The 27,448-nt window shown below is 41.2% G+C and overlaps 3 protein-coding genes across 4 annotated transcripts; 1 reads left to right on the top strand and 2 right to left on the bottom strand.

Moving 5' to 3' along the window:
- Positions 1-31: 31 nt before the first annotated feature.
- LOC133452675 (AP-1 complex subunit sigma-3-like) lies at positions 32-4,076 on the bottom strand. Of its 2 annotated transcripts, XM_061732207.1 has the most exons (6): positions 3,932-4,076; positions 2,200-2,378; positions 1,916-2,024; positions 1,568-1,705; positions 860-921; positions 32-703 (listed from the first exon to the last, which is right to left on the bottom strand). In XM_061732207.1, exons 1-5 carry the CDS (start codon positions 3,932-3,934, stop codon positions 880-882), a joined length of 471 nt encoding a protein of 156 aa, XP_061588191.1. In that variant the 5' UTR covers positions 3,935-4,076; the 3' UTR covers positions 32-703; positions 860-879. The 2 variants fall into 2 exon arrangements, with proteins under 2 accessions (XP_061588191.1, XP_061588192.1); XM_061732208.1 differs by lacking the exon at positions 860-921.
- Positions 4,077-4,140: 64 nt separating this feature from the next.
- dhrs12lb (dehydrogenase/reductase (SDR family) member 12-like b) lies at positions 4,141-14,050 on the top strand. Its single transcript, XM_061731114.1, has 10 exons — positions 4,141-4,442; positions 4,875-5,008; positions 5,084-5,166; positions 5,268-5,363; positions 5,476-5,557; positions 5,648-5,709; positions 5,843-5,947; positions 6,110-6,200; positions 13,215-13,352; positions 13,476-14,050. Exons 1-10 carry the CDS (start codon positions 4,387-4,389, stop codon positions 13,640-13,642), a joined length of 1,014 nt encoding a protein of 337 aa, XP_061587098.1. The 5' UTR covers positions 4,141-4,386; the 3' UTR covers positions 13,643-14,050.
- A 1,017-nt stretch (positions 14,051-15,067) lies between these two features.
- LOC133452673 (cullin-3-B-like) lies at positions 15,068-26,489 on the bottom strand. The gene is made up of 16 exons (XM_061732205.1): positions 26,206-26,489; positions 24,352-24,549; positions 22,789-22,902; positions 21,328-21,488; positions 21,073-21,187; positions 20,757-20,985; positions 20,487-20,632; positions 20,184-20,360; positions 19,928-20,098; positions 19,697-19,804; positions 18,835-18,959; positions 18,652-18,748; positions 18,412-18,546; positions 17,113-17,299; positions 16,024-16,169; positions 15,068-15,884 (listed from the first exon to the last, which is right to left on the bottom strand). The coding sequence occupies exons 1-16, from the start codon at positions 26,263-26,265 to the stop codon at positions 15,753-15,755; spliced, it is 2,301 nt and encodes a 766-aa protein (XP_061588189.1). The 5' UTR covers positions 26,266-26,489; the 3' UTR covers positions 15,068-15,752.
- Positions 26,490-27,448: the final 959 nt, after the last annotated feature.

Raw genomic sequence — 27,448 nt, 5'->3', positions numbered from 1 at the left:
ATTCAACACATTCAAATACAAAAATCCCACAAAAAGGATACATTTATATTAAAGTCAAATGCATTTTTGATACAAATCATTATAAAAAGGGGGGAAAAAGTCCAAACAGACCATTTATACCAGTTATAACATTACAAATTGCACGTGATAAAAAAAAAACAACTCAATGCCAGTGTGGCAACCCCACCTTATACCAAGCAATAGTCACACACACATTATATGTTACATGTATCAAAAAAGGGTAACAAAGCAGTTACAGACAGTTGTTTTGGTGTTGCGAAAGCTCTTTAAGACTGAACATACGTTGTGAATTATCCAGTGTAGTATCAGTGAAGCACAATTGCTCTAAAAATCAGTCTGTTTGAGTGAATTTAATCTATTCTTATATATTAATACAACAATTTTGGTGTAAATGCTATTAACAATCTAAAAATCATTCATTTAATATGCATTTCTCATTCCACTATCCTTGTATTCCTTCTTCATTTAAAATCAAACAAATGCCACTCCTAAGTCCAGGCAGACTGTAGCAGGCACTTAAATATGCCATAAATATTCAGTAGAATTAAAGCACATGCATTTTCAGAAACTTCTTCATCCACATACAGTACGTTTGATTCCTGTGTTTTTCATCTTCCTTCTTGTGTGCATTTTCTCCTCCCAGTGGTTAAAATGCAGGTTTGCTCATGTACTCCTCCATGGTCTGGAAAGGAAAGGAAAAAAGAAAATAAAGTTTCTCAGATATATAAAAATGCTTTATAATACCAATATTTACAGGCACACATCTACACGTCGCCTGTTACTAGGTGCTGAGCACAACAACATACGGTTGATGACTAACACAAGCAGAGCATCTAACCTGTCTGTCCATATTCATGGTCATCCAAACAGCTCCACCTCATACCACTCACTGCTGTCATCCTGAAGCGATAATGGTAAAAAATGAATGGGAGGCTACGCTAAACATAACGCCAGATTGAAAGTGTTAGTCAGCCTTACTCAGAAGCACAGAACAACACACCCAGTTAAACTACCGTACCACACAGAGCCATGAGCCTGGATGGGGAGTGGGAAGTATGAGCCAAACACCATCATTTACGCCACAAATCAAGTGAATCTGTCTCCCACTTGCAACAGCGTTGGCTGAGAGAGAGACAGATATGCACAAGTGAAGAGGCAAAACAAAGAGCAGCACAAGCACAAATCTATAAAACAGAAAGGAGGAAAAGCTAAGATACACATGCCAACTCACTACTGGACACTGGACACACAATAAACTTAAATTTCCTATATTAGAGCTAAATGCAATGCTCACAAGATCTGTTGATGTCTGGCAAAAAATAAATAAAATTAAAAAATAAACACCAATTATAGCTTTTAGGATGCTTCAAAATACCCAAGAGCCCATACTGGAAGGAAAAGGAAATTACAAAATCGACAGAAACTGCATTTGAAAATATATTTATTTGCACTGAGCAATGCAACAGATTTTTTTACATCCTCACACTGCATCCTACACACCATATTATTCTGTGTGTATACGTGCAGTATCTACAGCGTGTCTTACCTCCTGTAACATGTCTGAGGCTTCAATGGAGCGGTTCACACTCTGTTTAGAGGTTTCCTGTATCTCTCCTCCCAATAAAAACTCATCCAGGATAAAATAGGCCTTCTCAAAGTTAAAGATTATGTCCAGCTCACAGACCTGAGAGGAGGTATGATGTTCATCATTACAGTTATCAACTTAGCCAGATGTGCACAATATTCTTACACACTATATGCTTTAATTACTACAATAAATGAGCAGTTTGATATCATATACATCATTTACAGCCTCAATAACTTAAGCAGCTACCAAATTATCAACATCACACTTCACAATTATTATTTTTTTATAAATATAAGAGTTAAATACATTGCCAAAATATTTGTCCAGCAGCTCCACATAGCGATGAATGACCTCCAGGCCTAATAACTCGTTTTCCTGGTTCTCTACACCCAAGCAAAAATATAAACTTGCATACCTGAGGAAAGGTGGATGCGAATGATTAGAAAGTGGTAATGTCTGGGTTAATAATCAAGACTTAACTACTCCATGAAAAAGACTACTAAGTTCCCCTTCATGAAAAAGGGAAAAAAAAGAAGGAAAACAATTTCTAATCTGACGAGCTTGGGCAAATATGTGGGGGTGTGACTCACCTCTTGTAAATAATCTTCAGGTCTTTCCATTGCAGAAAATTACAGGAACGTGCTTGCCGTGCCAACACCATGGTGGTCATGTCCCTGATGATCTTCTTCTTCTCACGTTCTGACAAGGGTGTGAACCACTTCTGCAGACGTAGCTTCCCCTGGCGACTGAAGAGCAGCAGGAAGCGCATCTAACAACATATGAGAGTGAACACACACATGCATGGACACAATGGGTTCAACATTCAATGAGCTCTTGGCCTGACTAATTAATAAATAACCTTATGTCACTGCCTTAACATCATCCTTAGGGCAGGGGGAGAGACTTGGAAAAGCAGAAATGCAATGGTTGCCAAACAATTGAGGACGAGAGCATTTGTTAAATACTTCTCTGTATAAGGTAAGGAACTGCATTTTGGGAGTTTAGAGGGACAATTTCCACGCCGAGATCAGATTCTTGGACATATATTGTTTCTTGGACAGCAATAATTACTCTCATTGCAAAAGCCTTGAAGGCTGCATGTCATTTTCCATTAAAGTGTTGGTAGTGATCTCTTGTCAAAGACTGCAGACAGAGTGTTCATAATAAAGGGGCTACAAAAATAGCTGGATTGAACCCATGATCTTTAAGAAATGGAAATAGGAAGTGTGTGACAATTAATTATTACACATAATTTACATTATATGATCATTCATTCCCCAAAATAGTGGTAAGAAGTAATTTAGTACGCAAGTATACTTTTGGGGATCCACTTTATACCTCCATCTTGAGATATTGTTCATTCTACTCCTGCAATATTTATTTTAATCACAAGTTAAATTGAAATAAAAAAATTAGAATACTGATAACTTAAGCTTGAAAACTGTTTGAAAACCTATTTGTTTGAATGAGAAGGTGTGTCCAAACTTTTGGTCTGTATATATATATAAATATATATACACACACACTCACATTTATTGTGTATGTATGTATGTATGTATGTATGTATGTATGTATGTATGTATGTATGTATGTATGTATGTATGTATGTGTGTATGTATAATAAAAATGCAGGACTTGTCTTGGCTCAACCAGTTCATAAAAGAGGGCAGTACCTTTACTTCCTCCATTGTAAATTAGACATTTGAGACCTTTTCTGTGCGCTTGTGACAGAAAAACATATCAAGTCTACTCTGAAAGAAAAATGATTAGGCATTAAACAACTCCCTTTATTTTTAGGGTTGGTGTCCACTGTCGACAACCCACAGGCAAATTAATATGTAAAGCATTGAACTGCCAGAAGGACATGATTGTAGGCTAAGCGCCGAAACCTGTTTTACTCCATGGACCGGTTGTGGAAACACAAACCTCACTTCCGACTGTCGCCAAATATTGGTTACCCACAGTAAAAAAAGAAAGCATGAATCAAATCAAATACAGTCACACTGTGCAGAAAAAAGACCACTTTCGGGTGTTAATCAAAGTATTGCGGAACGGCTTCTCTGTTTTCGCGTTAGCCAGCTCTAAAGCCTGAATTATAGTTCCGCGTTAAATCGATGCAGAGCCTACGCCGTAGGGTTACGGCGTAACCTACGGCGTAGGGTACGCGGCGACGCGCACCGTACACCGTAGGCCCTGCGTTGGTGTAACGCGGAACTATAAATCAGCCTTAAGAGCAGCAGGTGCAACAGGTGAGCAGCTCAGGTGCGCTGACGTCAACCTTCACCTACAGTCATGCGCACAAATTAACCACCTCAAACTTACCATTTTGACGCGTCGCCGAGAGTAACAAACGATATCAAAAGATTAGAAAATGTGCACTTTAACCCTCACAGAGGGCCAAACAGTCCGGTTGAACACATATCTGTCCCCCAGCAAGTGCAGTGAGTAAATAGTTGAACTCCGCCCACCAGGAGCGACGCGTCATCGGACCTCCCAGGCATCTGGATTTGCTCTGGTAGTTACACAGGGAAACTAAGCTACAAGCATGTACAATGTTAATGAATGACCTGACAAAACATTCACTTAGTCACTTTACTTTACTCTGGGACTGTGTGTTGAAGTGTTGAGGTGTTATTACCAGGCAGGATCAGCAGAGAGCAGCAAGTGTTCCTTCTCCATCAGTCTCATGTGATCTCAATCTGTCACAGTGCAGAGCTTTGAAAGGATCTGGCAATCTGGTCGCCTTATTTATTTGGAGTTGATTTTCAGTTGTTATCATGTCTCTATATCGAAATACCATCTGGTTTTTGAATGGGATCCACCAATATACGAGGTTAGTAGCTAAAATATTACTTGAATGCTGTTTTATACTTTGATGTGCAGCCAAAAGGAGAGCGCTTTATCAATCAGAACTATATTGTTGGTTCACAATGCTGGCAATCGTGAAAAAAGATCTAGGATGCATGAAATATGTTGCATATAATTTATGTAAGTCTAAAGTTTGCTTAAGAAAGAAATATATTTGGTCTGATCACAGTGTGGCACATAGCACTGCACAAACTGGCCTTTATGTTCAATTACAATAGTTCTATTGACAGCTGTGTGTCATAAGGATGAAATACACATCACTACTGGAGATAAGATGGAGACAAAAAAAACATTGTGGATTTTTTTCTGCCGGCCTTTTTTCTCTTTTAATTAAATCAATACTCCTTTCTTAACTTCGAAGTAATTATTGATTAGTATATTTCCTGTGGACCATTAGGAAGGGATATGAGGCAGCACATAAAGACTGTGAGGCCAAGGACCTGGATGTATCTGTTGTCGGCAGATCTTTTATGATCACTGGAGCTAACAGTGGGATTGGAAAATCCACAGCTATGGCTATAGCCAAAAAAGGTACAGAGTGGAGAGTTGTGTTTACCGTCACATTCCATGTTCATATAGAAATAAAGACTGAAGTTTTTCTTCCAGGCGGGACAGTCCATATGGTGTGTAGGAATAAAGACAGAGCAGAAGAAGCCAGGTCAGACATCGTTTCTGAATCTGGGAACACAGTGAGTATGTTACAGTTGAACGCACCTTACAATAGATTACAAAATGATCCGAAAAATTTGTGATACCTGTGAAACAAAAACTCATACTTTACATATTCTAGGAAGTATACATCCATATCGTGGATCTATCCCAGACACACAAAGTCTGGGAGTTCGCAGAGGCCTTCAGGAAGCAATATTCATCACTGAATGTGCTGGTAGGTATCCCTCATTCCCTTTCTTCTTTGCAACAAAAACATTACTTGCACATTTTTTGTTGAACGTTTGACTCAGCAGGTGGATCTAACTTTAAAATATATGACGCGCTAGATAAACAATGCAGGATGCATGTTGCACAAGAGAGAGCTCAATGCAGAAGGCCTGGAGAAGAATTTTGCCACCAACACCATGGGTGAGACCTGATTGTCATGGTCAGAAAATATCATACTGCTGCACACTTTTGAATAAATGCTGATTTTTTTCCCCTTCTAAATCTTCTTAGGGGTATATATCATCACCCAGACTCTTGTACCACTTCTACAGAAGAGCCGGGACACTAGAGTGGTATGATGATTACACGCACAAACACACACAGAAACGTCTTCATTTGGATCATGTGGACAGTATAATACCACTATTGTCCATGCTTGAGTAGCTGTTGTCTGAGCACACTGCCCTAGCTGTCCCTGTCTGTTAGATCACTGTGTCCTCGGGAGGCATGCTGGTCCAAAAACTCAGAGCTGATGATTTACAGTCAGAGAAGGGTAACTTTGATGGCGTCATGGTCTACGCACAGAACAAGGTAGGAGAAGAAGATGCAATGCAGATTTGAGAACACAGACGGTCAAATTTTGATGATTATTATATTGATGTAAAAGTACATTGGGTCATGAAAAAGATGGGAGTAAGCTATATGGAGAAAACTAGATGATTTAACAGTCAACAATGTGTTGTTATTTTTCAGAGACAGCAGGTGGTGCTGACGCAACACTGGTCCAAAGCCTACCCCTCCATTCACTTTTCAGTCATGCACCCAGGCTGGGTAGATACAACAGGTACTGTCTCAGTAGGCCCTCAGAAGACCTGTAAATCAAAACTTTACAGGTTAGTGTCTAAACTGGACGAGTCAGTCTCTCTCCCGATCTCCAAGTGGGAGGCGGATCTCTCTCTGAATACCGACCAGCTTTCTTGGTCACAAATATGCTTAAATACGTTTACTATGACTGAAAACCCAAACTTACAACTTATACAGTATAAAGTTCTTCATAGAATACATTATACTGGACAAAGGATGTTCCAGATGGGCTTTGTCACCTCTAATATCTGTTCACAGTGCACAGAGAACACCCCAGATAATTATATGCATGCTTTATGGTTCTGTACACCGGTACAGAGGTTCTGGAAGGAGATTTGTGAGGATTTATCCACATGGATCGACCACAGAATCCCAGTGTGCCCCACGGTGTGTATATTAGGTCACCTGGGAGACACTCAAATAGATCCTAATTGGACACACCGGGTTCTCACTGCCTTATGTATCGCAAAGAAAACCATTCTAGTAAATTGGAAACAAAAATCCAGTTTATGTATTAACCATTTTAGGAATCTTTTATCAGATCATATTAGTAGTGAGATAATGTCTGCCTCCACTGAACAACACTCGGCTGAATTGCACTCTCTGTGGTCCCCGATTGTTGGCCTCGTTACCTAGTGGGGGCGGGGGGGGGGGTGATCTCGTAGCCCTTGGGGTTGGGGGTCGGCTTGGGGGGTCTGGGGCGCGGGCCTCTGGTGGCCCCTGGGGGGCGGTGGGTGGGGCCGCGGGGTCCTGTCCCTGGCCGGTGGGGGCCTTGGGGGCCTGTGGGGGGGGTACCTCATGGCGGTGGGGGGGGTGGCTGGGGAGGGCTCGGGCGGGGGGCGGTGGCTTGGGCGTCTCCGGGCCTCCTGGGGGGGGCTGGGCCGTGGACGTGGGGGTCCCACCCGGAGGGCCCGGTCCTGCCTGGGTGGGGGGTGGCTGTCTGCGCTGGGGGGGCATTGCTGCCTTGGTCCTCCGTCGCTGGGCGGGGGCCGAGTGCCCCTGCGGATGTGGGGACTCCGTGACCCTTGGGGTGTCCGCCGGGGTGGCCTCGGGGGGGGGTGGGGCCGGGTCCGGAGATCGGGCCTCCCCTGACCGGGGGGTGCACGGGCGGGGCGCGGCGGCGGGGTGGCGCCATTCCCAGGTATCTATGTCTTATGTTGTCAGTATGAATGGGAGGATGTTGGACCGTTTCCCCCTCCGTCTGGGGGCTCCGGCGGCTCCGGGGGCGCCCGTGGAGGTACGGTGGGGCCCTGGCCCGGCTCGGGGGGCCGGCCCCCGTCTACTGGATGGCCGGTGGGGGGACGCGGGTGTCTTATCAGGGCCAGCTTTGCTGGTCCTGCCTCCTGGCTTCGGCCTCCGCTCCCCCTCTTGCCCCCCCTACACGATTCATACGCACATAGGCGAAAGGCGGGGGGTCCGGGTCGTGGGGGGCACTGTCCCGCGTGGCCCGGCACTCCCCGCCTCACGGTTTTAACAGCAAATTAGACACTGCACATTCAACACTTTATAAATACACTTGACAAGGACACGTAGTTCGGGAGGGGGGGGGGTCGGTGTCAATCGATACTTGGCCCTCCCTCCTCCCTGTTTTTATGGCATTAATCACATGCACTCAACACAAGGGGCGGGAGGGGGTCCCACATCACCCGCGTTCCCTCACCGGCCTGGGCCTTGGACGGGTGGGTCGGGTTACCCGGGCCTGGCGGGGCCCGCCGTGCAGCCTGGGGTGCCTTCTGGCGGTGCTGGACCCCCCCGGGGAGGGGGAAACGGTGCGTGATTGTATGTCTGTGTCGGTGAGAATGCGGTATGGAAGGGTCCTGCCATGGAGGATTTGAGCCTCCATTGGCAGGACATCAAAAACTTAATAATTTATCAATATTATATTATACAAAGATGGTTATTATTATTATTATTATTATTAGTATTATTATTATTATTATTATGTATAGTATATTATATTATTATTAGTATAGGTATCGGATAGGCGAATGGATGAATGAATGGGATGCCTGGGTCTGGGGCCCTCCGTTGTCGGGCCTGCGCGGGTGTCGCCTTGTTGGGGGGTTCCCTCTCTCCGGGCCCGTCTCCGGTCCCCCCCGCTGCCTCTACGGCGGGGCGCCCCTCTGGTCTTGGAGGGCCACTTTCGTGGGGGACGGGTGCGCCTGCCCGCGTCGGCGGCCGGGGCGGCTCTGTCTCTCCGGGCAGGCTGGCCCCCTGCCGGGTGGGGGTTGTTGGCCTGAAGGGTGAGGGCCTCCTGGCCGCGTGTCCGGCCCGGACCGGGTGGCCGGGGATTGCCTGGGTCGCGGTCCGCCGCCGCGGGATCCCTGGCTGCTTCTTTCCGCGCCGTGGGGGCCCCGCCCGCGGGCCCCCTCGGCCGCCGCCGGGCGGGGGGGGGGCCTCGCAGGCGGTGGGTTGCCTCCCTCCTACTTCTCCCCTCTGTGGGGTTTGCCGGTGGCCTGGGTTCCGGGCTCTTCCTTGTCGGCCTCTGGTCTCGCGGGTGGCGGGGTCGCTCCCCCCCCTCCCCCACTATAGATACACTTCAGGTGGAGCTTTGTTTGGTTTATTACACACACACACACACACACACACACACACACACACACACACACACACACACATACACACATATAGTCATTTAGTCACATGCACACACACACACACACACACACACACACACACACACACACGCATGATCATATACATACACACACACACACACCTAGACATACACACTGGCTTGTTCACCTGCATGCTGGCTCTCTAGTTTTTGGGTTTAGGTAGCGGTAGCGATAGCTTAGCTCAGACTGCGATCAGATCTCAAGATTTAGGTCGATTGCTGTTCGTGTTTTGGTTGGCTCCGTGCCGGTTTCGTGCTTTGTTTGTGGTTTTTTGTTGCAGATTTCCAGTGCTTGACGTGTGTCTCCGTGTGTTCCTGCTTCCTGGATTGGCAGTGGATGTCGTCACCCCCCCCCCCCCCACCCCCTCCCCCCCCCCAAAAAAAAAAAAAAAAAAAAAAAAAAAACACTGGGTTTGTATGTGTATATTTATGTATGTGTACGCATATGTGTGCGTATATATATGTATATATTACATATAGTAATAATGCACATATATACACTTTTGGTTTCTACCGTCATGGTATCAATCAATAATATGTGTGCAGACAAGGTAAAAAAAAAAAAAAAAAAAAAAAAAAAAAAAAAAAAAAAAAAAAAAAAAAAAAAAAAAAAAAAAAAAAAAGAAGACCTGTAAATGTATCTGGTATCTAACAGACTTTTGAGAAGTTATTTCATTTTTTTATTCCTAAAAAAAAAATCTAATTAATTTAAAAACAGTCATTTTTTTCTAAGTTTACAATCTAATAAGTTTGTTGATTAATTTAAGTCAGAAAACAAAATATTGGAGACATTATGAGATTTTCATTTCAGTTTCATGAGGTCAAAAAGTCAGATATTATTCTAATAGTTAATAGCATATCATGCTTGTATGCTTGGAGCATACAAGCATGATATGCCACCAAATCCAATCTGCCAAAAGGGAAGGAAGAGACCTGCATGTCTTATTTCTAGACCTGGCCAACGCTTTTGGATCCGTCCCTCATTCTCTCATCTGGACAGCCTTCAACTTCTTTCACATCCCAAATACCATCACAAACCTGGTGAGAAACTACTTCCGAGACCTGCAATTCTGTGTCAAAACAACAGAGTACACAACATCATGGCAATCTGTGGAAGTGGGAATAATGGCGGGATGTACCATCTCCCCACTAGCCTTCACCATGGCAATGGAAGTGATCATTCGGGCTTCCAAATGGGTTGTGGGTGGAGAACGTCTGAAGTGTGGTCAGCGTCTACCACCCATTCGCGCCTACATGGATGACATGACCACCTTGACCTCAACCATTGCATGCACCAAACATCTGCTAGGAAAGCTTCATGCCAACATTACATGGGCACGGATGAAGTTCAAACCAAGCAAATCCAGAAGCATATCCATCGTCAAGGGGAAACTCACAGACCAGAGGTTCCACATCGAGGATACACCAATCCCGTTGGTGTCAGAACTGCCAGTCAAGAGTCTAGGGCGATTGTACAACGCACGTCTCAAAGACTCAGACCAGAGTGATCAGCTGAGGGAAGAAACCATAAAAGGCCTTGTCAGCATAGACAAGACCTTGCTTCCTGGCAAGTTGAAACTGTGGTGCCTGCAGTTTGGATTGCTCCCCCGCCTGATGTGGCCTCTAACAGTGTACGAGATCCCCATGACCAAAATCGAGAAGCTGGAGAGAACAGTCAGTTCTTACATCAAGAAGTGGCTTGGCCTCCCGCGTTGCCTCAGCAACATTGGCTTGTATGGACATGGTGCTCTGGAACTGCCCATCTCTAGCCTCACAGAGGAGTTTAAATGCACCAAGGCGAGGCTGAACATGACCTTGACTGAGTCTCAAGATGAAGTGATCCAAGCGGCTGCTCCCAGACTGGCAACTGGGAGGAAATGGATCCCATCGGAGGCTGTTGAGCAAGCTAAATCTGCTCTCAGGCATGGAGACATTGTGGGACAGGTGCAGCATGGAAGAGGTGGGTTTGGACTTGGGACAGGCCGACCCACATGGCACAAGGCAACTTCAACCCAGAGGAGAAAGCTGGTGGTTGCTCAGATTCGGCAACAAGAGGAGGCAAAGAGATGCGCGACAGCAGTGGCACAGTCCAAACAGGGACAGTGGACTTGCTGGGAAAACCTGGAGCATCGTAAGCTCACATGGAAGGATCTTTGGGAAATGGAAGGAAGCCAAATTAGCTTCATCATCAAAGCCACCTACGATGTTCTTCCCACACCCAAGAATCTAAACCAATGGTTTGGAGAAGATCCTTCTTGTGCACTCTGTCAAACCCCTGCAACACTGAGTCACATCCTCACCGGCTGCAAAACCAGTTTGTCCCAAGGCCGCTACACCTGGAGACACAACCAGGTCCTAAGACAACTGGCCATCATTCTGGAAGGAAGGAGGACCACCAACAATGCCCTCCCTCCCCCAATGCCTAGACGCTCAAACACCACCCCGTTTGTAAGAGCAGGACAACTCCCAGCAAAACCACCTGCAAGATTGGAGAAAACCCTGTTGGACTCGGCCCGGGACTGGAGGATGCAGGTTGACCTAGACCAGAAACTCATCTTCCCGCCTGAGATCATTACAACTAGCCTCAGGCCGGACCTGGTCTTGTGGTCAACCTCCCAGAAGGCTGTGTTCATTGTTGAGCTAACTGTACCATGGGAGGCAGCAGTTGGTGAAGCATATGAGCGCAAACGACTGAAGTATGCGGACATAGCAGCTGAGGCAGAGCAACACGGCTGGCGTGCCCGGGTGCTTCCGGTTGAGGTCGGGTGTAGAGGCTTCGTTGCCACGTCCACAACCAAGCTTCTGAAGGGAATGGGAGTGCGAGGGCAGGCCTTCCGACGAGCCGTCAAATTGCTATCAGAGGCTGCCGAACGAAGCAGCAGATGGATATGGATCAAGAGAAAGGACCCCACCTGGGCTGCAAAATGTCCCTAGGGGTAAAAGCAGAGGGGGGCACACCTGGGACGCCAGGTGTTGCCGTTGAGCCCTCCTGAGGTGTCGTGGGCTGATCAACGAAACACCGGTGAAGGGGGGTGCCCACCTGAAGACCCCAATGAAGCGTTTACCCCCTTTACCCCTTTACCCTTACCCCCCCACCCACTCACTACCAAGTGCTGATTGATCTAAGGGATTGTACCATCTAGTCCTATGAGCTCAACTAATAGTTGTAGTTTTTCTTTTACACCATTTCTTAAATCACCAAAGATCATATATACGTAAAATATCAGTTAAAAGACAGCTCGATTAACCAGATTTTCTCTCTGAGCAGTGACCTTTTTTTTGTTTTTGCTACATTACTGAAATTCTATATACACAGTGTTGGCAAAAAATTAATGAAAGGCTGAAAGGGGAAAACAAAAAATGTCAAACCCCTGTGGAAGCAATAGGTCTCTATAAACATCATTCAATCACTGTGAGTGACCCTATCAAAGTCAACGGAGCTGAGTATGTCAGACTCTTTTGTTTCAATTAACAGGAAATGCAAATATCAACCAATCAACCAACCAATTTATTATTAAGCCCTTCACAGTTACTGGCAGGTGTCTAAAGTGCTTTGCATAAACAACCTACATTGCACACAGCAAAAGTTCTACATTTAGAAATTGAATATTAAAAGATGCAGAAAAACAAAAAGAGAATGCCACGACACTATAAATTAAAAGCTGTTCTATAAAGATAAGTTTTGAGTTTGGATTTTTTTTTCAATCAATGTCTGTAGCAGTGTGAATGTCAGGAGGTACATGCTCAAAAGTCTCAGAGGAGCAGATCATAGTGGTAACCTATCATAAAAACAGAGTTTTAACCTCTCAGCCGGATAAACTGAGGATGGCCCAATGATGCCCTTAAAAACAAACTTCTTTCTACAACAAATCTTAAACAGAACCAGACGCCAATGGAAAGGGCATGTCTGAGTGTATTTGTTTAAAAAATGGACAGCAGCCTTCTGAAAAAGCTAAAGACACATGATGGAGGACTATCTGAGGCAGGCCAACATGAAAGGCAGCACCATCTACAACCAGTCTTAAGCTATAGACCCGTGTGCAGCCTCCTCCAGATCAATTATGTTAAGAAACTTGCCAAGAAGACAAAGCTGGAAAAAAGTCTGTTTTGTATTTGTTTACTTTTGAGATGTAGTTTCAGAAACAAGTCTGAAGGAAGGTGGTAGCACTTTTTAATGGTTTGCTTTTAAAATCTTGCTGATAGTACTGGGTCTTTTTTCAACATTTTCAAGTCTAGACTAAATCCTACTCCATGTCACATTTTTGAACACTTTACTTGGTCAAATCTTGTCATGTAACGGTTCCAAGTGGGAAGGTTCAACTGGAAGGTCTCCTGAAGTCCGAATTCCAACTGTATTTATATTTGCCTTCTTTCCAGCTGTTTCTACTTCAATGCCTGAGTTTCATCACATGATGGGGAACAGGCTGCGCAGTATAGCACAAGGAGCCGACACTGTTGTGTGGTTAGCCTTATCTCGAGCCGCTGCCCAAACACGAAGTGGCCAATTCTTTCAAGGTAAACAGAAGATCTCAACAGTGACCTCTGACTGAAAACACAAGAAGCATTTATTCATGTTTATACATAAAACCTAGTCATCATCAGGTCTCAGCTTTTTCTGACAGGTTGTTTGTGTTGCAGATCGTAAGCCAGTCCCAGCTCACCTCCCTTTGGCTTGGACTCACAGTTCTGCTGAAGACACTCAAAGTTTCATGACTCAGTTGGAGGCTTTGGCCCAGACTGTTCAGTTACAGTCTGATGCAGACCTTACGTCTCCTTCCAGCTCTACCAGACCTCAGTTTGTCTAGATTAGGTTAGCTGTATGTCACTAACTCCTAAAACTGTCAATAACCATCAAATATGAGTTAATATGAATTCTTTTTCTCCCTCTTAACTCTATGCCTTAATTTGACGGACAGACGTACATTTAAGTCATTGCATACATATGGCCTCTAAGTGGAGTGTTTGTTCTGTAAATATCATGGACTTTTGCTAAAAGTCAAAGTAATGATTTGGGTTTGAAAATGTCAAATGCTGTTGCTGAAGGCGTCTAATATGTCTGTTACATATATGATGAAGGGGGGCGTGTGCAGGTTTGATTTATGATTCTTGGCCCACATCAGGAAAATTGGATCAGTGTCTTCAGTGGAAAATGTGGTGTATCACAGTCATGTGGAAATGCAGCGTCACATCAAGGCTGCTGACCCTTCTGAACAACAAAACATTTTATCCTCTCTGAAAAATGTACAATAAAAAATATATAAATAAAGTATGGCCTCAGACTCTAGTATTTCCACTTAAAAATCTCTTATAGCTGTTTTAACTTTGTCCAACAGTTGTTGGGCTCAGTTTGCAGACATTTTGGATGAATCTAGCTTCCCAGCTGTAAGACATTTCCTTGGAATATCCCCTGAATTAGAATTCCACCTCAAAACGTCACCTACCACAACTTCCAAATCAAAGAGAGCTTCTACTCACATCAGCAAAGTACTGTATAGGATCTGATTTTAGTGTCCATAACATTGTAAACCAGACAGGTACTGTTCACTTTTTATGAGTGAATGTGTTTCGGTGCTGAAACACATAACACTTGCAACTTTGAGGGCACAAGTGTGTTGGCATTTGAAGTATCCCAATGATGCAGTCACACCTGCGAGGAAAGTGAGTATGGACTGCTGTCAGTAAACACTAATCTCTGCAGCTGCTGTCTTCAAAATACTAGTGTTTTTTGTTTGTGTGCATGTGTCTCTGCTCGCAGTAGTTCTTGGTTCTCAACTCTGACTTGGTGTAAAACATGTCTGTCACTTGCCAGATCTGTGCTCAGTTTGATGAAAGACAAAAAAAAATAATTTAAACAGCAATCAACCAACAACTACAGCTTCCTAAATAACCTAACTGAAGTGAATGCTCTCAAATTATTGTAAAAACTACTCCTGCAATGTCAGTTTGATCCCTCTTCCAATGTGCATAATGTTACTCGGAAGATCACTAAGCAGGGACACGGGGAGCAATGTTATCGATGTGACATGTATGTGATGTGTGAAACTGCACAGGGAATCACATTAATTTTTTGAGCTGCATGTCAAAAACATCTCTGCTGTAAACTATCTGCGTATGTAATGTATAAACTATTTTATATACAAAACCTATGAATTCTCAGCCACACTATTCATGTTTTTAGGATTTTAAATAACATCTATTGAGAAATAGGTTGGACGCTTGTGGAACAAATCTTAAAGTTTTACATTTTAATGATAAAGTTGCCAAAAATTTCTTCAGTACAATGCCTGTGTTGGAGGATCAGGCGCCTTTACATTGCAAGTTCAATTTCCATTAATTGTACTTTTCTTCCATGATTATTTACATCTCAAATGTGTAGTTGACAATGCTATAATATAGTTGATTTCTATACACCTTCTTCTGGATAGTGAACATTTGCTTTAGAAAAGAAATACAAGCAAGAGACAGATGTGAAAAACAGACAATACAATTTTATGTCAAACCAGAGCAACAATACCCATCTTTATTTTGTAACAATCCACATTTGAGGTTTTCAATAATTTTATTTATTTTACAGTATTGAAACAAAAAATGTGGTGCATTCACATTTTCCCAAGGGATTCTTTGCAAGGTATCTCTACAAGGGTAAAAGAGTGAAAAGCCTGAAGCTGGATCCATCCATGTTTAAAACTCACAGGGAGCAGAAAAACTGGGCCTCATTTATAAGTCGTCTAGAAGATTTGATGTATTGTTTGTGAAGATTTTACTTCCCATTCATGAAAGTTTATTGTGTTTTTGCAAGGGACGATGAGTTGGGTTCCCAGTGTTTGTCTTAAGAGAAACTTCAGTCCATGCGTAACAACAGCCCAAAGAAAACAATTCCTATTTCCACATCCAGTCTCATCCAGAGTTCGTCTTCTATGCAACATAGGTATACACTTTTCGATCCTCTGGTGTCCTTGCCAAGTATTCTCTTTCTATTAGTCCTTCTATACGCTTTTTTATTACCACAGGACTGGGGAGAAACCGTGCCCGGAGCTGCTGAGTCACCTGAAAGCACAGAGAGGGAGAGTTAAAAAAAGTAAAGCATTAAAGATTGCTCTTTAAAATTTCATAGACTCCCCAAAAAAATCAAATAAAAATAATAATAAAAAAAAATAAATCAAATATTTATCCTGTTTGTCTTTACCTCGGCAACCAAGACATTGTGTTGCATCTTCTTCCTTGACTTCATGATTCTCACTATAGCTGCTTCAATCTCATGCTTCCTGTCATCATCCACTTTCTGTCGTGTCTCCTTCCTTTCGGGGTCTGACTCTCCTTGTTTAGCAGCAACTACGGTAGTATAGTTGGTTACAAGTATGAGACAATGTGTATCACAGAAAGATCAAGTGCCAAGTTTACTTCAAAGGTATGGAAGTAAATCTGTGTACAACTTCGGCTTGTCGGCTAGCATGGTGACCAGATTTTAGCCATGTCCAATAATAATGGGGCTTCGGTGTGTTTTAACTCCATTATATGCCATCAGTCTGGTTTGTGTCTGTAAGATTCATTAATAGACAGCTGACATTTGTACATTAACAGACTGTATTGGACATAAACTAAGCGTAAGTTAAACAAGAGCGTACAGATAGTCAGAATACGACTTTTCTTCTACCGGTAGTTTCAAATTAATTGAATAATGCTGAGATCCTTTGACATGCTATTAGAGGTGATTGGCGGAGTTTTGAAAACAGGAATGCGCTTGAAGAGGCATATGAGCCGCTGAAGTGGAGGGAGGGGGGAGCGGCTTTGGCGGAGCATGTGAAGACGGATAACTACGGATCTATCGCTCCTTTTGCTTGATGCACGCTCCCGATCTTGAATCTAGAATCGATTGCTCTTCCTTGGGTTCCCGGATGTTCAGCTGAATTTTTAATGTTGAATTATTTGTAGTTACATTTTTTGCGCTTGATTTTTTAACGTTGAAAAAACTTTCAAATACATAATTTCAATGCATACATATTCAGTGCTAGAAATTAAATCAGTTTTCTTTGAAAATCCGATGACACAGATTTACTTCCATACAAAGTTAGCTTCTTCCATATGAAACAAAGCATTTATTTTCAAACAGAAGCATAATCCATATGTCACATTGGTACTGGTTTTACTTGCTGGACATAAACCAATATTTTGCTTAATTGAGATGTCTTGAAATTAAACAACCTGAAATTAGAAATCAGTGTGTAGAAGAAGTAGTAAGGAGTTTGAGTTGTGTAAGATGCACTTGTTTCCTCACCTGTCTGTATTTTAACTCTGTGCAGTTTGGAAGTAAATTGATCATTGACTGTAAATACATGCCCATTCTCTATCTCTTTGGACTTTGGCTCTTTTGTGAGAACTCGCTGTGTAGGTTTCCCACAGGCCAAAGACTGCAATGCTCGGACCAGCTCTCTCTCTGGAATATCTGTTTCCTGTTGAATCTCCTATAAAAAAAAGGACGAAATTGGAATAAGGGTTATGAAAAAAGGGTATTGTAACCACAACCTGACTTTTTTTTCCCTTTTTGTCGCCATCTTTGCTGTAGAAGAATACTGTTATTTGCTAAAAAAAAAACTGTCACAAGTTTCCCAACGATATCCTATACTCCTGTGAAACTGAGAACGTGCACTTTCGTAAACACAAGAGTCATAAGCTACAGTCAAACTTTTACGTATGATGCACACGCCATTGCCATTTGACTTCCTATTTTATTACATTCTGCACTAATCGTTCAGCAGTTAAAACCGTAAAGACCGAGACAAAGCTCACTAACAAAGTTGAGCAAGAAGCCTCAGGATGAATCGTCATGGTGCTTATTCAGTGTCCCAGCCCTAATAATATTCATAATAATAATAATAATTATAACTTAAAATGTAAACTACTGTATACAACTATTATACTGCCTTTCAACAACTACCGTAGCTGTTTTGATGTCGAGGGAAAACTATATTGCATATTTTGCACATTGCACTCACATTTGTCTTTATTGCATTTGACTGAATTTTGAGTCTTTATATATACACACACACACTGTATATATTTTCCCCTTTTATTTCTTTTTTTTTTTTTTTAAATCTTTTGCCAGATTGTCTTTTGAGCAGGAGAAAACCTATTAGCACACTTTGGGTACTAAAATGGCCACAAGGACCGTTCGTCTGGTCAAGCTGCTGCAGATCCTACATGCTATGTGGAATTTCTCTCTACACTGGTACAGCTGTAGACAACTGTGTTGACAAAAGACATTCAATGGCATTTATGACAGACATCTGTGCCTTCAAGGTGTTTTCAACAATCAAATATGCGATTATGAAATTAATTGGAAGTGAAAACAAGAACTTCAAATATGACTGGTTGATAATGATTTACAGAAACATGGCAACTGCCACAATGATTCCAACAAGTGGACTGAATTATCTGGAGAATAATCTATCCGTAAAGACCAAGATTATACATATGAGGTTTAAGGCTGTAAAGCTATTATTTAATCTAATTAAAATAGGTACATTGATGAAAATATCAACATCTAGTTGAAAAAAGTGATGCCCTGTGTTCCCACCTCAAAATTGAACTTGTCTCTGTTGTTGAAGAGCATGAGAATGGTCATCTGGAAGGTGGAGACCTGCAGGATGTGCTTTCGGGTGTTAGAACCTGTCACTTGGGCTCCTCCCACTCCCACCTCTGACCCATCCTCCTGCAAAAGAGGCAGACATTAAAGGGAAGACTCCCTGAGACTCAATCTTTAAGACAAAAAGTAGCCTTCTGCTTAATATTCTGTGTCATAGATTTTCATGTCTACCTTCTTAACAGCTCCATAAAAGGTTGCGTTTAGGTCTGCCCCACCCATGTGATGTTGCAGTGTGAGCTGTCTTCCACTGTGCTTGGCAAGGTAAAATCTATAAAACAAAGCAGAGGATATTTTAAGTCAACCCATTACAAATGATTACCAACCTTCAATTGTACAGTAAAACAGGATTATTACCTTCTGAAGACTTCAAAGGCATGTCTAGGAGCAGGGGGGATTGTACATTTGGGTGTTGCGGACTGTGTGGGCCAGTAGCCAGTCGTGAGGACCCTCACTATGAGATCCACACCACTTAGAGATGCCTGGAAGAGATGCAGAAAACTTTAATGATTCTTTTCGCAATATAATTTTTAAAGATAATAAACAGCACTTATTTATTACAAGACAATTGATGCAAAATAATCGTGTTTGTTTACCATCTCTGTGCAATTCTCTACTATTAATAAAGACACAAATATGTACTTCAGATATGTTTTTCAATTTTTGGTCTACAAGCGTATGACTCAATCGTATTTTTATTTAGTGTTTGGTTTATCAGGCAGGGGTGATAACAAATAACATGAAAAATTTCAACTATGTAAAATAAAAAAAAACATTACAATTATGTATTTTAAATATATCGATTTTGAATTGGTGAAGTTTATAACCATCTGATTTTAAAGGAGCAATAAAAAACTTAAGTGAGATTGTGCTGTGAGCCAGTAACATTTATCTGCAGATAATCTATTATCACAAACTCTACATTAAATGTTTATCGGGCTTTTTCTTTTATTTTTATATCATGTTTGGACACATTATAAATGAGAAATAAGTGTATTGAATTCAATATTATTTTATGTATAATAGAATCCAATATGTTCAGTGAATGGTTTCAAAGTCGTCCAAAAATACTCACTACAGGTTAAACTTTTTTAATAGTATATATTATAACAATGATGAAAATAGTGCTATGCAATTTGTTTTTTAGTAACTGGCTACATTTGAAAGCAATCTGATTTAACCGAGTGCTTGTTTTGGTATGTTTTTGTGACTGCCCTACCGATGTGGTTTGTATGTGTTGCCTGAATTCATCCATGGTAGTGTTGGAGATGCTCATGTCTCTGAACATCCCTTCCAGTTTTGAGGTGAACTGACAGCCACATTCTGTCTGGAAGGGAGAGGGACAGAGAGCAATTAACTGAAACTGCTGCATGAGATAAAAGATATGACTCAAGTTTGAGGGATGTACAGTATATAAATGTGCGTTCAAAGCAATTTTTAATTAATTTACCTTGAGTTTAGAGATCATGTTCTTTTCTGAGTCATCTGAGACGCTTTTGTTGCTGAGAAGTCGACGGCCAAGATGCTGCTTGTAGTACCTTTCAAACACGTCTTTCTCCTGCATGAACCTGAACAACACCATGGCTTTGTCAAGAATAGACTCCACCTCCTGTTCTGTCAACTGATCCAAAAAAGGAAAAACAAAATCAGGCAATGTTTAATTTGAGTATACTCTTGGGGAAATAGGGAAAAGAAGATACACATACTCCTTTGACTCCTTTCTTGAGCTTGTCATCAATGAAGAGTGACAGGTACTCTGGTGACCGGGAGTTTAAGTTGAGGAAATATTCAAAGTCTCCAGCTATAGTTTGCTTAAAGAGTCTGTCGTTGTTGAAAGACTCATGGAGGAAATGATCGAATCGTGTCTTCAAGTCCAGCAGACCCTGTTGAAGAAACGTTCACACAAAAACAATAAATTATCTGAATCAGTATGCCTCTTGGTTAAAGTTTTAATTGGGCATTTAAATATTTCGTCATGATTTTTCCTAGATACAGTTTAGTCAGTGTACCTGGATATAGTCGACTGGGTTCTTGCCCTCTCCCTCTTCTGACACTAAGGCCTTGCCTTGTTCCCTCAAGTAAGCACTCATACACTCGCACATTGTTTTCAGGCCATTTGGCACACGACTAAACAGCTTGTACATGCATGCCAAGTCTGAGCGAAAGATATGATGTGAAAAAAACAAAAACAATCAGTTAGTTTTAATGTCTAATATATGTTAATAATTCATTGAAGAGAAAATCCATGAATGAAAAAATAAAATAAAAAATCCTTTTACCTTCTGTCTTGCTGTTCTTGAGCATATGGACCAGGCCAGAGTTCTCCATCTCAACAATGGTTTTCATATGTTTAGAAATTAACTCCCTCTCCACCACCTTCACAATGGGCTCCTCTGTAGACTTGTCCAGACAGTGCATTACTCGCTCAATCTCTTCATTGATTCTCGCCTCCACCTTCTTTATGTAGACGCTGGCACTGTTTTCTGCAAGGAACTTTTGGCTCTCCATCTGAAAATGGACAATAATGGCATGTTGTTTAACCTGTTAATATACATTTCATGAATTCCAAAAACAAAGTATGGTGTTTAAACTCACCTGGAAGAATTCAGCTGACATATCCAGGAAAGGACCTTCAAAGTCTTCCTCATAAACAGATCTGCCATCCAGGCCAAGAATCATCAGCATCTGGCAGGCATTTCTGATGGCCCCTCTGCATTTCACGGAGGAAAAATATATACCGCATCAGATATGTCAGACACCCAAATTCTTACGTAATCTAAAATATGTATTATCCTAGAGCAATTGCTCAGGCCGTATAACCTTCAAACAGTGAGGGACAACTCTTCTTACCTGTCCACAACCTCTCCTTTCCTCTCCCGTGCAATCATGTCCAGCAATGTCTGTCGTAGGTGGTCTCGAATGCAGCCATAGCGTACTACCTGGTCTCTGAAGATTATGAGGCCAAGGTTGTATACATTCTCCACATTATTTTGCTGCACGTAAACCCTGTCCTGAAGAATAAAAAAAAAATAATAATAATATTGAATGTGAAATGATACTTTATGCAGAAAAAGCTAAAACTACTATTTGTTTGATTCATCATATAAAAATATAAAAACACATTAAATAAGCAGATTTTTACTGAATGTAAAGTGGAAACTCAATGGAGGAACAGATAGAAGTATGTGTTGTCTGTTCTGGATTCACATATATAGAAAATGCTACTGAATGATGGAACAAAAAGTAATGGAAACAACCAAACTAAGATGGACACAAAAAGGCCTGCCTGGCTGAATCAAAAATAGATATATATACACAATGTGATCACATATTATCTGAGACGGTCTGTCTCAGTTTGTGAAATTGTGCTCTGTTAAATTGCAGTGGTACTTTTATGTGGTTTTGTGGCGCGTAAGACAGTTTTACCCTACTATCATTTGTAGCCTATGTACATTTGCCAGTAAAATACAAATGTGAAACCATCTTTCAAACCAATTAAAGGTTTAGCTATAATAGGAATATTAGATCAACAAGTATAGGAAAAAGATTCTGTTCTGTCCGTGTCTGTTTTTGATAGGCCTTTGCTGTGACTGAGAATTTATATGCAAGAGTCAACATTTGAAGCAGATAAAAATATTTAATCAAAGCTTTCCTAACACAAGAATTTATACTATACAAAATTCTTGCATAAAATGCAAGTATGTTTTGGATCCACTTCAAATGTTGACTACTGTATTTTCTATAAGTGTATTTCAAGAAAAAGACAACAAAGAACTCAAATGGTCTCCTAACACCATTGTCTTCCAAACTGATCATCTCCCAATCCTTACATCAGGATAAGAGTTCATCATAGTTGCACTGCTATTCCTGAATACCACTTTGAAGAATATCCGGAAGCTGGTTAAACAGCAAAAGCAAATTAATGGGGATGGAGAGCAAGACAGGAAAGATGAGTGTGGAACAGAGGGGAGCTCTGTAGTTTCACTGACAGTATTATTCTCTAGCCAACACTCATGATTATCTCAAGGGCTTAATCATCTCCACCCCCCCAACTCAACAACCAGTCCTGCCAGTATTTTCAATGAAACAAAAAAGAAAAACAAAGCCTTATTGTTGCATCCACAAATAAAGTATAACCTTATAATCAAAGTACAGAAAAGCATCCGGAAAGAGGTTAGCCAGAGGTTAAATCAAAGGCCACTTCTTAAAAAGCAAAAAATTATAAATGACCAAGAAAGATAATTCACTTACAATAGGAAAACAATTTAATTATATAAAATTAGTTGGGGAAAACCACAACAGCATACCCACCATGTACATGAGGATGTCTCTTATCATGACCATGGCAGTCTGATGGTCATTCCAGGCCTGATTCAACGTTTGCAAAAAATTATTATTTAAGGAGTTTAGGACATCTTCCCGCACCTGAAAATATAGGGTCATATCAAACAATCACTAGTGAGATGAATGTGCATATATTATAGAATTCTATTTTTGAAATAAGGTTTTGAAGGTACAGTTGTGTGAAAAAGTGTTTGCCCCCTTCCTGATTTCTTATTTTAGTTTGTCACACTTAAATGGTTCAGATCAAACTACGAATTATTTAGCAGCAACAACTGCAATAACAACTCAATCGGATTCAGGTCGGGATTTAGGTCGGGACTTTTGACTAGGCCACTCCAAAAGTCTTCATTTTGTTTTTCTTAAGCCATTCAGAGGTGGACTTGCTACTGTGTTTTGGATCATTGTCCTGCTGCAGAACCAAAGTGTGCTTCAGCCTGAGGTCATGAACAAATGGCCGGACATTCTCCTTCAGGATTTTTTGGTAGACAGCAGAATTCATGGTTCCATTTACCACAGCAAGTCTTCCAGGTCCTGAAGCAGCAAAACAGCCCCAGACCATCACACTACCACCACCATATTTTACTGTGGGTATGATGTTCCTTTTCTGAAATGCCGTGTTACTTTTATGCAATGGGACATACACCTTCCAAAAAGTTCAACTTTTGTCTCATCAGTCCACAGATTATTTTCCCAAAAGTCTTGGGGATCATCAAGATGTTTTCTGGCAAAACTGAGACGAGCCTTTATGTTCTTTTTGCTCAGCAGTGGTTTTCGTCTTGGAACTCTGCCATGCAGGCCATTTTTGCCCAGTCTCTTTCTTATGGTGGAGTCATGAACAATGACCTTAATTGAGGCAAGTGAGGCCTGCAGTTCTTTAGATGTTGTTCTGGGGTCTTTTGTGACTCTTGGACGAGTCGTCGCTGCGCTCTTGGGGTAATTTTGGTCGGCCGGCCACTCCTGGGAAGGTTCACCACTGTTCCAAGTTTTCGCCATTTGTGGATAATTGCTCTCACTGTGGTTCGCTGGAGTCCCAAAGCTTTAGAACCTTTTTCCAGATTGATAGATCTCAATTACTTACTACTTACAGTTACGTGTTTCTCATTTGTTCCTAAATTTCATTTGGATCGCAGCATGATGTCTAGCTTTTGAGGATCTTTTGCTCTACTTCACTTTGTCAGGGAGGTCCTATTTAAGTGATTTCTTGATTGAGAACAGGTGTGGCAGTAATCAGGTCTGGGTCTGGTTAGAAAAATTGAACTCAGCTTTTCAAAGATGTGATAAACCACAGTTAATTTATGTTTTAGGTTTGGATTTTCTTTTCCCCTTAATAATAAAAACCTTCATTTAAAAACTGCATTTTGTGTTTACTTGTGTTATATTTGTCTAATATGTACATTTGTTTGATGATCTGAAACATTTAAGTGTGACCAACATGCAAAAAAATAAGAAATCAGGAAGGGGGCAAACACTTTTTCACACACGTGTATCCTATGAAGAACTGTTAAAAAGGAAATGTTCTATTTTATTTACTTTGTTGATAAGGTGCTCTGTAACAACCTCCCTCAGGCCTGTGTAGAGCTTCTCCCCATGCTTATGAAGCACCATGGTGTAAGCATTCCTGTAAAGCTCTTCAAAGCTCAGTCCACTGTTGTTCTTCCTCTGGATCTCCTGGATGGCATTCTTCAGAAGGTCCCAGATGTTATTCACATATTTCTCATCCATTGTCATCTGAGGGAAACAGATGAATGCTAGTTATGCTATTATGAATATTATAAACTATTAGGTCTGGACTTGAATGTAAGCTAAACATTGTAGGTAGATGTCCGTTGCATTGTCTTATAACCAGTACTCGAGTTGAGGGGGGATGGCATCCCCCCTGAAATAAAAACGGTCAAAATCATCCCCCCGTAAAACTGACATCCCCCCTTTCCATCCCTTATGTCATTTCATCAATGAATGTGGTTTTACTGCTATTTCAACATTAAGAGTCATCACCAGAAAAATAACTTATTTGACCATTTTCACCTGTTTCAAGTACATTTTCACTTTAAATAAGTAGGAAAATCGGCCACTGGGACAAGATTTTATCTTCTTATTACAAGCAAAAAAATCTTGTTCCACTGGTAGATTTTTCTAATTATTTCAAGTGAAAATCTACTTGAAACAGGTGAAAATTGTCGTTTTTTCCAGTGATGATTCTTGTTTTAAGGATAATGAGATTTTTTTTTACTAAAATGAGACATTTTAACTAGAAATAAGACAAATATTCTTGTTAAGATCTTGAGTTTTTGCAGTGATCCATGTTACTTATCCTGTGAAGGACAGAGTCATATTGATAAGTTCAGAAAACTGTTTTTTATTTTTGTGTTTTGATGTATTAGATGTAAGCCCAGTGGATATTTAAAGCTTACAGAAGGCTGCATTTAACTGCTGCTATGTCATTCCTGCAGTATTTCTGCAGGTGTTTTGGTCAGTGCTATTATTTGTAATATATTATATTATTTGTAATCAGCACAAATTATCTGTCCCCATATGATAAAATCCCCCATCCCCCCTGAATTATTTTTACAACTCGAGTACTGGTTATAACACTGATGAAAAAGTCTACTTTCCATGAAACGTGTAAAGCACTTAGTGTAGCACAAGTTGCATTAACAGTGTTATAGAAAACAAGTGTGAATGGATAATTGATTCCACTTACAGAGGTCCTGTAAAGCCTTGCTATGCATTATCTACCCAAGTTTAACAGCATTGCTTTGGCTGGCTTACTCTAACCCAATTTAATGAAACTATTGTGCCAGAAATAAAAACACCACAGTTGATTACGTGACGTCAACATTAACTGCAACTTAAAATCAGGCAATTATTTGCAGGAGGTCTGAATGACCAAACATGTTCATAACCCAATGACACTTGCAGAGTGGCTGAAGTTTAAAAGCCAAATCAGTGAACAACTCCGCGATGTGGCTATTCATGTTTGCTCCTCCCTGGAGTTTCTTTAATCATGCTAACAGAACCCCAGGACAAACAAAAGACTACATTTGAAAACCAGCAAAAGCAGCTAACGCAGAAATTAAACTGAGCACATACAACAAAGACTGCGCTTCGTGTTATTATTAGTTCAGGTAATAATTAGTTATCGCTTGACGCCTTTTGCTTAAGCCTGATTTATGGTTCCGCGTTAAGTCGACGGCGTACCGTGCGCGTCGCCGCGTACCCTACGCCGTAAGCTCTGCGTCGGTGTAACGCGGTACCATAAATCAGCCTTTAGTTTGAGCAGCTAGTTAGCCGGAAGCTGCTAACACAACCCTGTCATTCTCGCCTCTCAGTCTGCCCCTAACCGTCTCCGTGCACACAGAACCAGCAAAACCAGTGCATACTCACAGGGAAGGCTCGTATCCTCATCTTGGTGTCCTTCTTGGTACCGCCTTTTAGGTTGGACATGATCAGTTATAACGACTTTCTTTTCAAAGTTGACTTAAAAGACTACATGAAAGGCAGCGCTAGTTTACTCTCTGCGCCAGGAAAGCGACAGGGGGAACTTGTTACCTGCCCCTTTAGGAACAAGGCTGCTCTGAGACCTTGTTGTTTTTGTTTTTAGACGCTCTACTGACTGGTTTTTAAGATACTGTTAGCTTGTATGCGGTGATGGCGGCCGACTGGGTCGCCACTGCGCAATCCGGAAATCTCGCGAGAATAGGGAATTCACAACACTGACAGGTGCATTCCACAGGTTGACGTTAACCTAAACCCACTCAAACTACATCAAATGGCCCATTCCCCCCAAAGTCAAGTTAAATTGATTAATAAAATGTATCCAACCGCTGAATTCTCGAGACATAGATTTAAATTTGAAGTTGACCCCTGTGTTTTTTGCAATGAATCGGAAGAATCACTTGATCACATGTTTTTATTGTGTCCTGTCTCAAAAAATTTTGGGCAAGAAATTAGAAATTGTCTATCTTTAAAAATGAATGACATTCCAAATTTAGAAATCGTTAACATTATTTTTTATATAGATACTATTGACAAATCAGTGTCCTTCTTAGTTAATGTCATTCTCTTACTGGCTAAATACCACATACATTGTTGTAAGTGGAGAAAAATGAAACCCTCTTTCCATTTTTTTATAAATGATTTCAAAAGTTTTTTTCTTTCTTTCAAAAATATTAAGTCAAATAACCCTGCAAAAAAATTAGTAACCGATATATCAAAGTATCTTTTATTTTAAGTCTCTTTCCGAAATGTTGATGCTATTTGATTTGAAATGCCTTACAGTTCCTTTGTATTGACTTTACTTGTCTCTTATTTTTGTTTATATGTCTCTTGTTCATAAAAACTCCTGGATGTTCTTTTTTCTTATATTTCCTCTACTAGTAGTTTTGTATAAAGTGTGTTTTTCTTGTTTAAAAAATTCTGTTCAATAAAAAAAAAAAAAAGGTTGACGTTAACCTAAGATTTTGAGAGGTTTATTGTCATGTGCGCAGTAGTAACGCAGGGCTATACTGAGCAATGACAAACTTGTTGTCAATGCATGCATTAAACGATAAGCAAGCAAAAATAAAAACAGTAAGAACAGAACAAAGGAAAATAAAATAACCATTATCTGTAAATTGAGGAGGTAATG

This window comes from Cololabis saira, chromosome 10 (genome assembly GCF_033807715.1).
Source record: "Cololabis saira isolate AMF1-May2022 chromosome 10, fColSai1.1, whole genome shotgun sequence".
Taxonomy (NCBI): Eukaryota; Metazoa; Chordata; class Actinopteri; order Beloniformes; family Belonidae; genus Cololabis; species Cololabis saira.
This window is presented reverse-complemented; position numbering and strand designations above follow the sequence as displayed.

Coding starts and splice junctions, on each gene's coding strand:
- LOC133452675 (XM_061732207.1), bottom strand. Junction 1,706..1,915: donor TGGACAAATATTTTGGCAAT/GTATTTAACTCT, acceptor ACCTCCTCTCAG/GTCTGTGAGCTGGACATAAT. Junction 922..1,567: donor CCTCAGACATGTTACAGGAG/GTAAGACACGCT, acceptor TTATCGCTTCAG/GATGACAGCAGTGAGTGGTA.
- LOC133452673 (XM_061732205.1), bottom strand. CDS start 26,265: ATGTCCAACCTAAAAGGCGGTACCAAGAAGGACACCAAGATGAGGATA. Junction 21,489..22,788: donor GAGACATCCTCATGTACATG/GTGGGTATGCTG, acceptor TTTATTCTTCAG/GACAGGGTTTACGTGCAGCA. Junction 19,805..19,927: donor ACATGATCTCTAAACTCAAG/GTAAATTAATTA, acceptor TCTCCCTTCCAG/ACAGAATGTGGCTGTCAGTT.
- dhrs12lb (XM_061731114.1), top strand. CDS start 4,387: ATGTCTCTATATCGAAATACCATCTGGTTTTTGAATGGGATCCACCAA. Junction 5,364..5,475: donor ATTCATCACTGAATGTGCTG/GTAGGTATCCCT, acceptor ATGACGCGCTAG/ATAAACAATGCAGGATGCAT. Junction 5,710..5,842: donor AGAGCCGGGACACTAGAGTG/GTATGATGATTA, acceptor CCTGTCTGTTAG/ATCACTGTGTCCTCGGGAGG.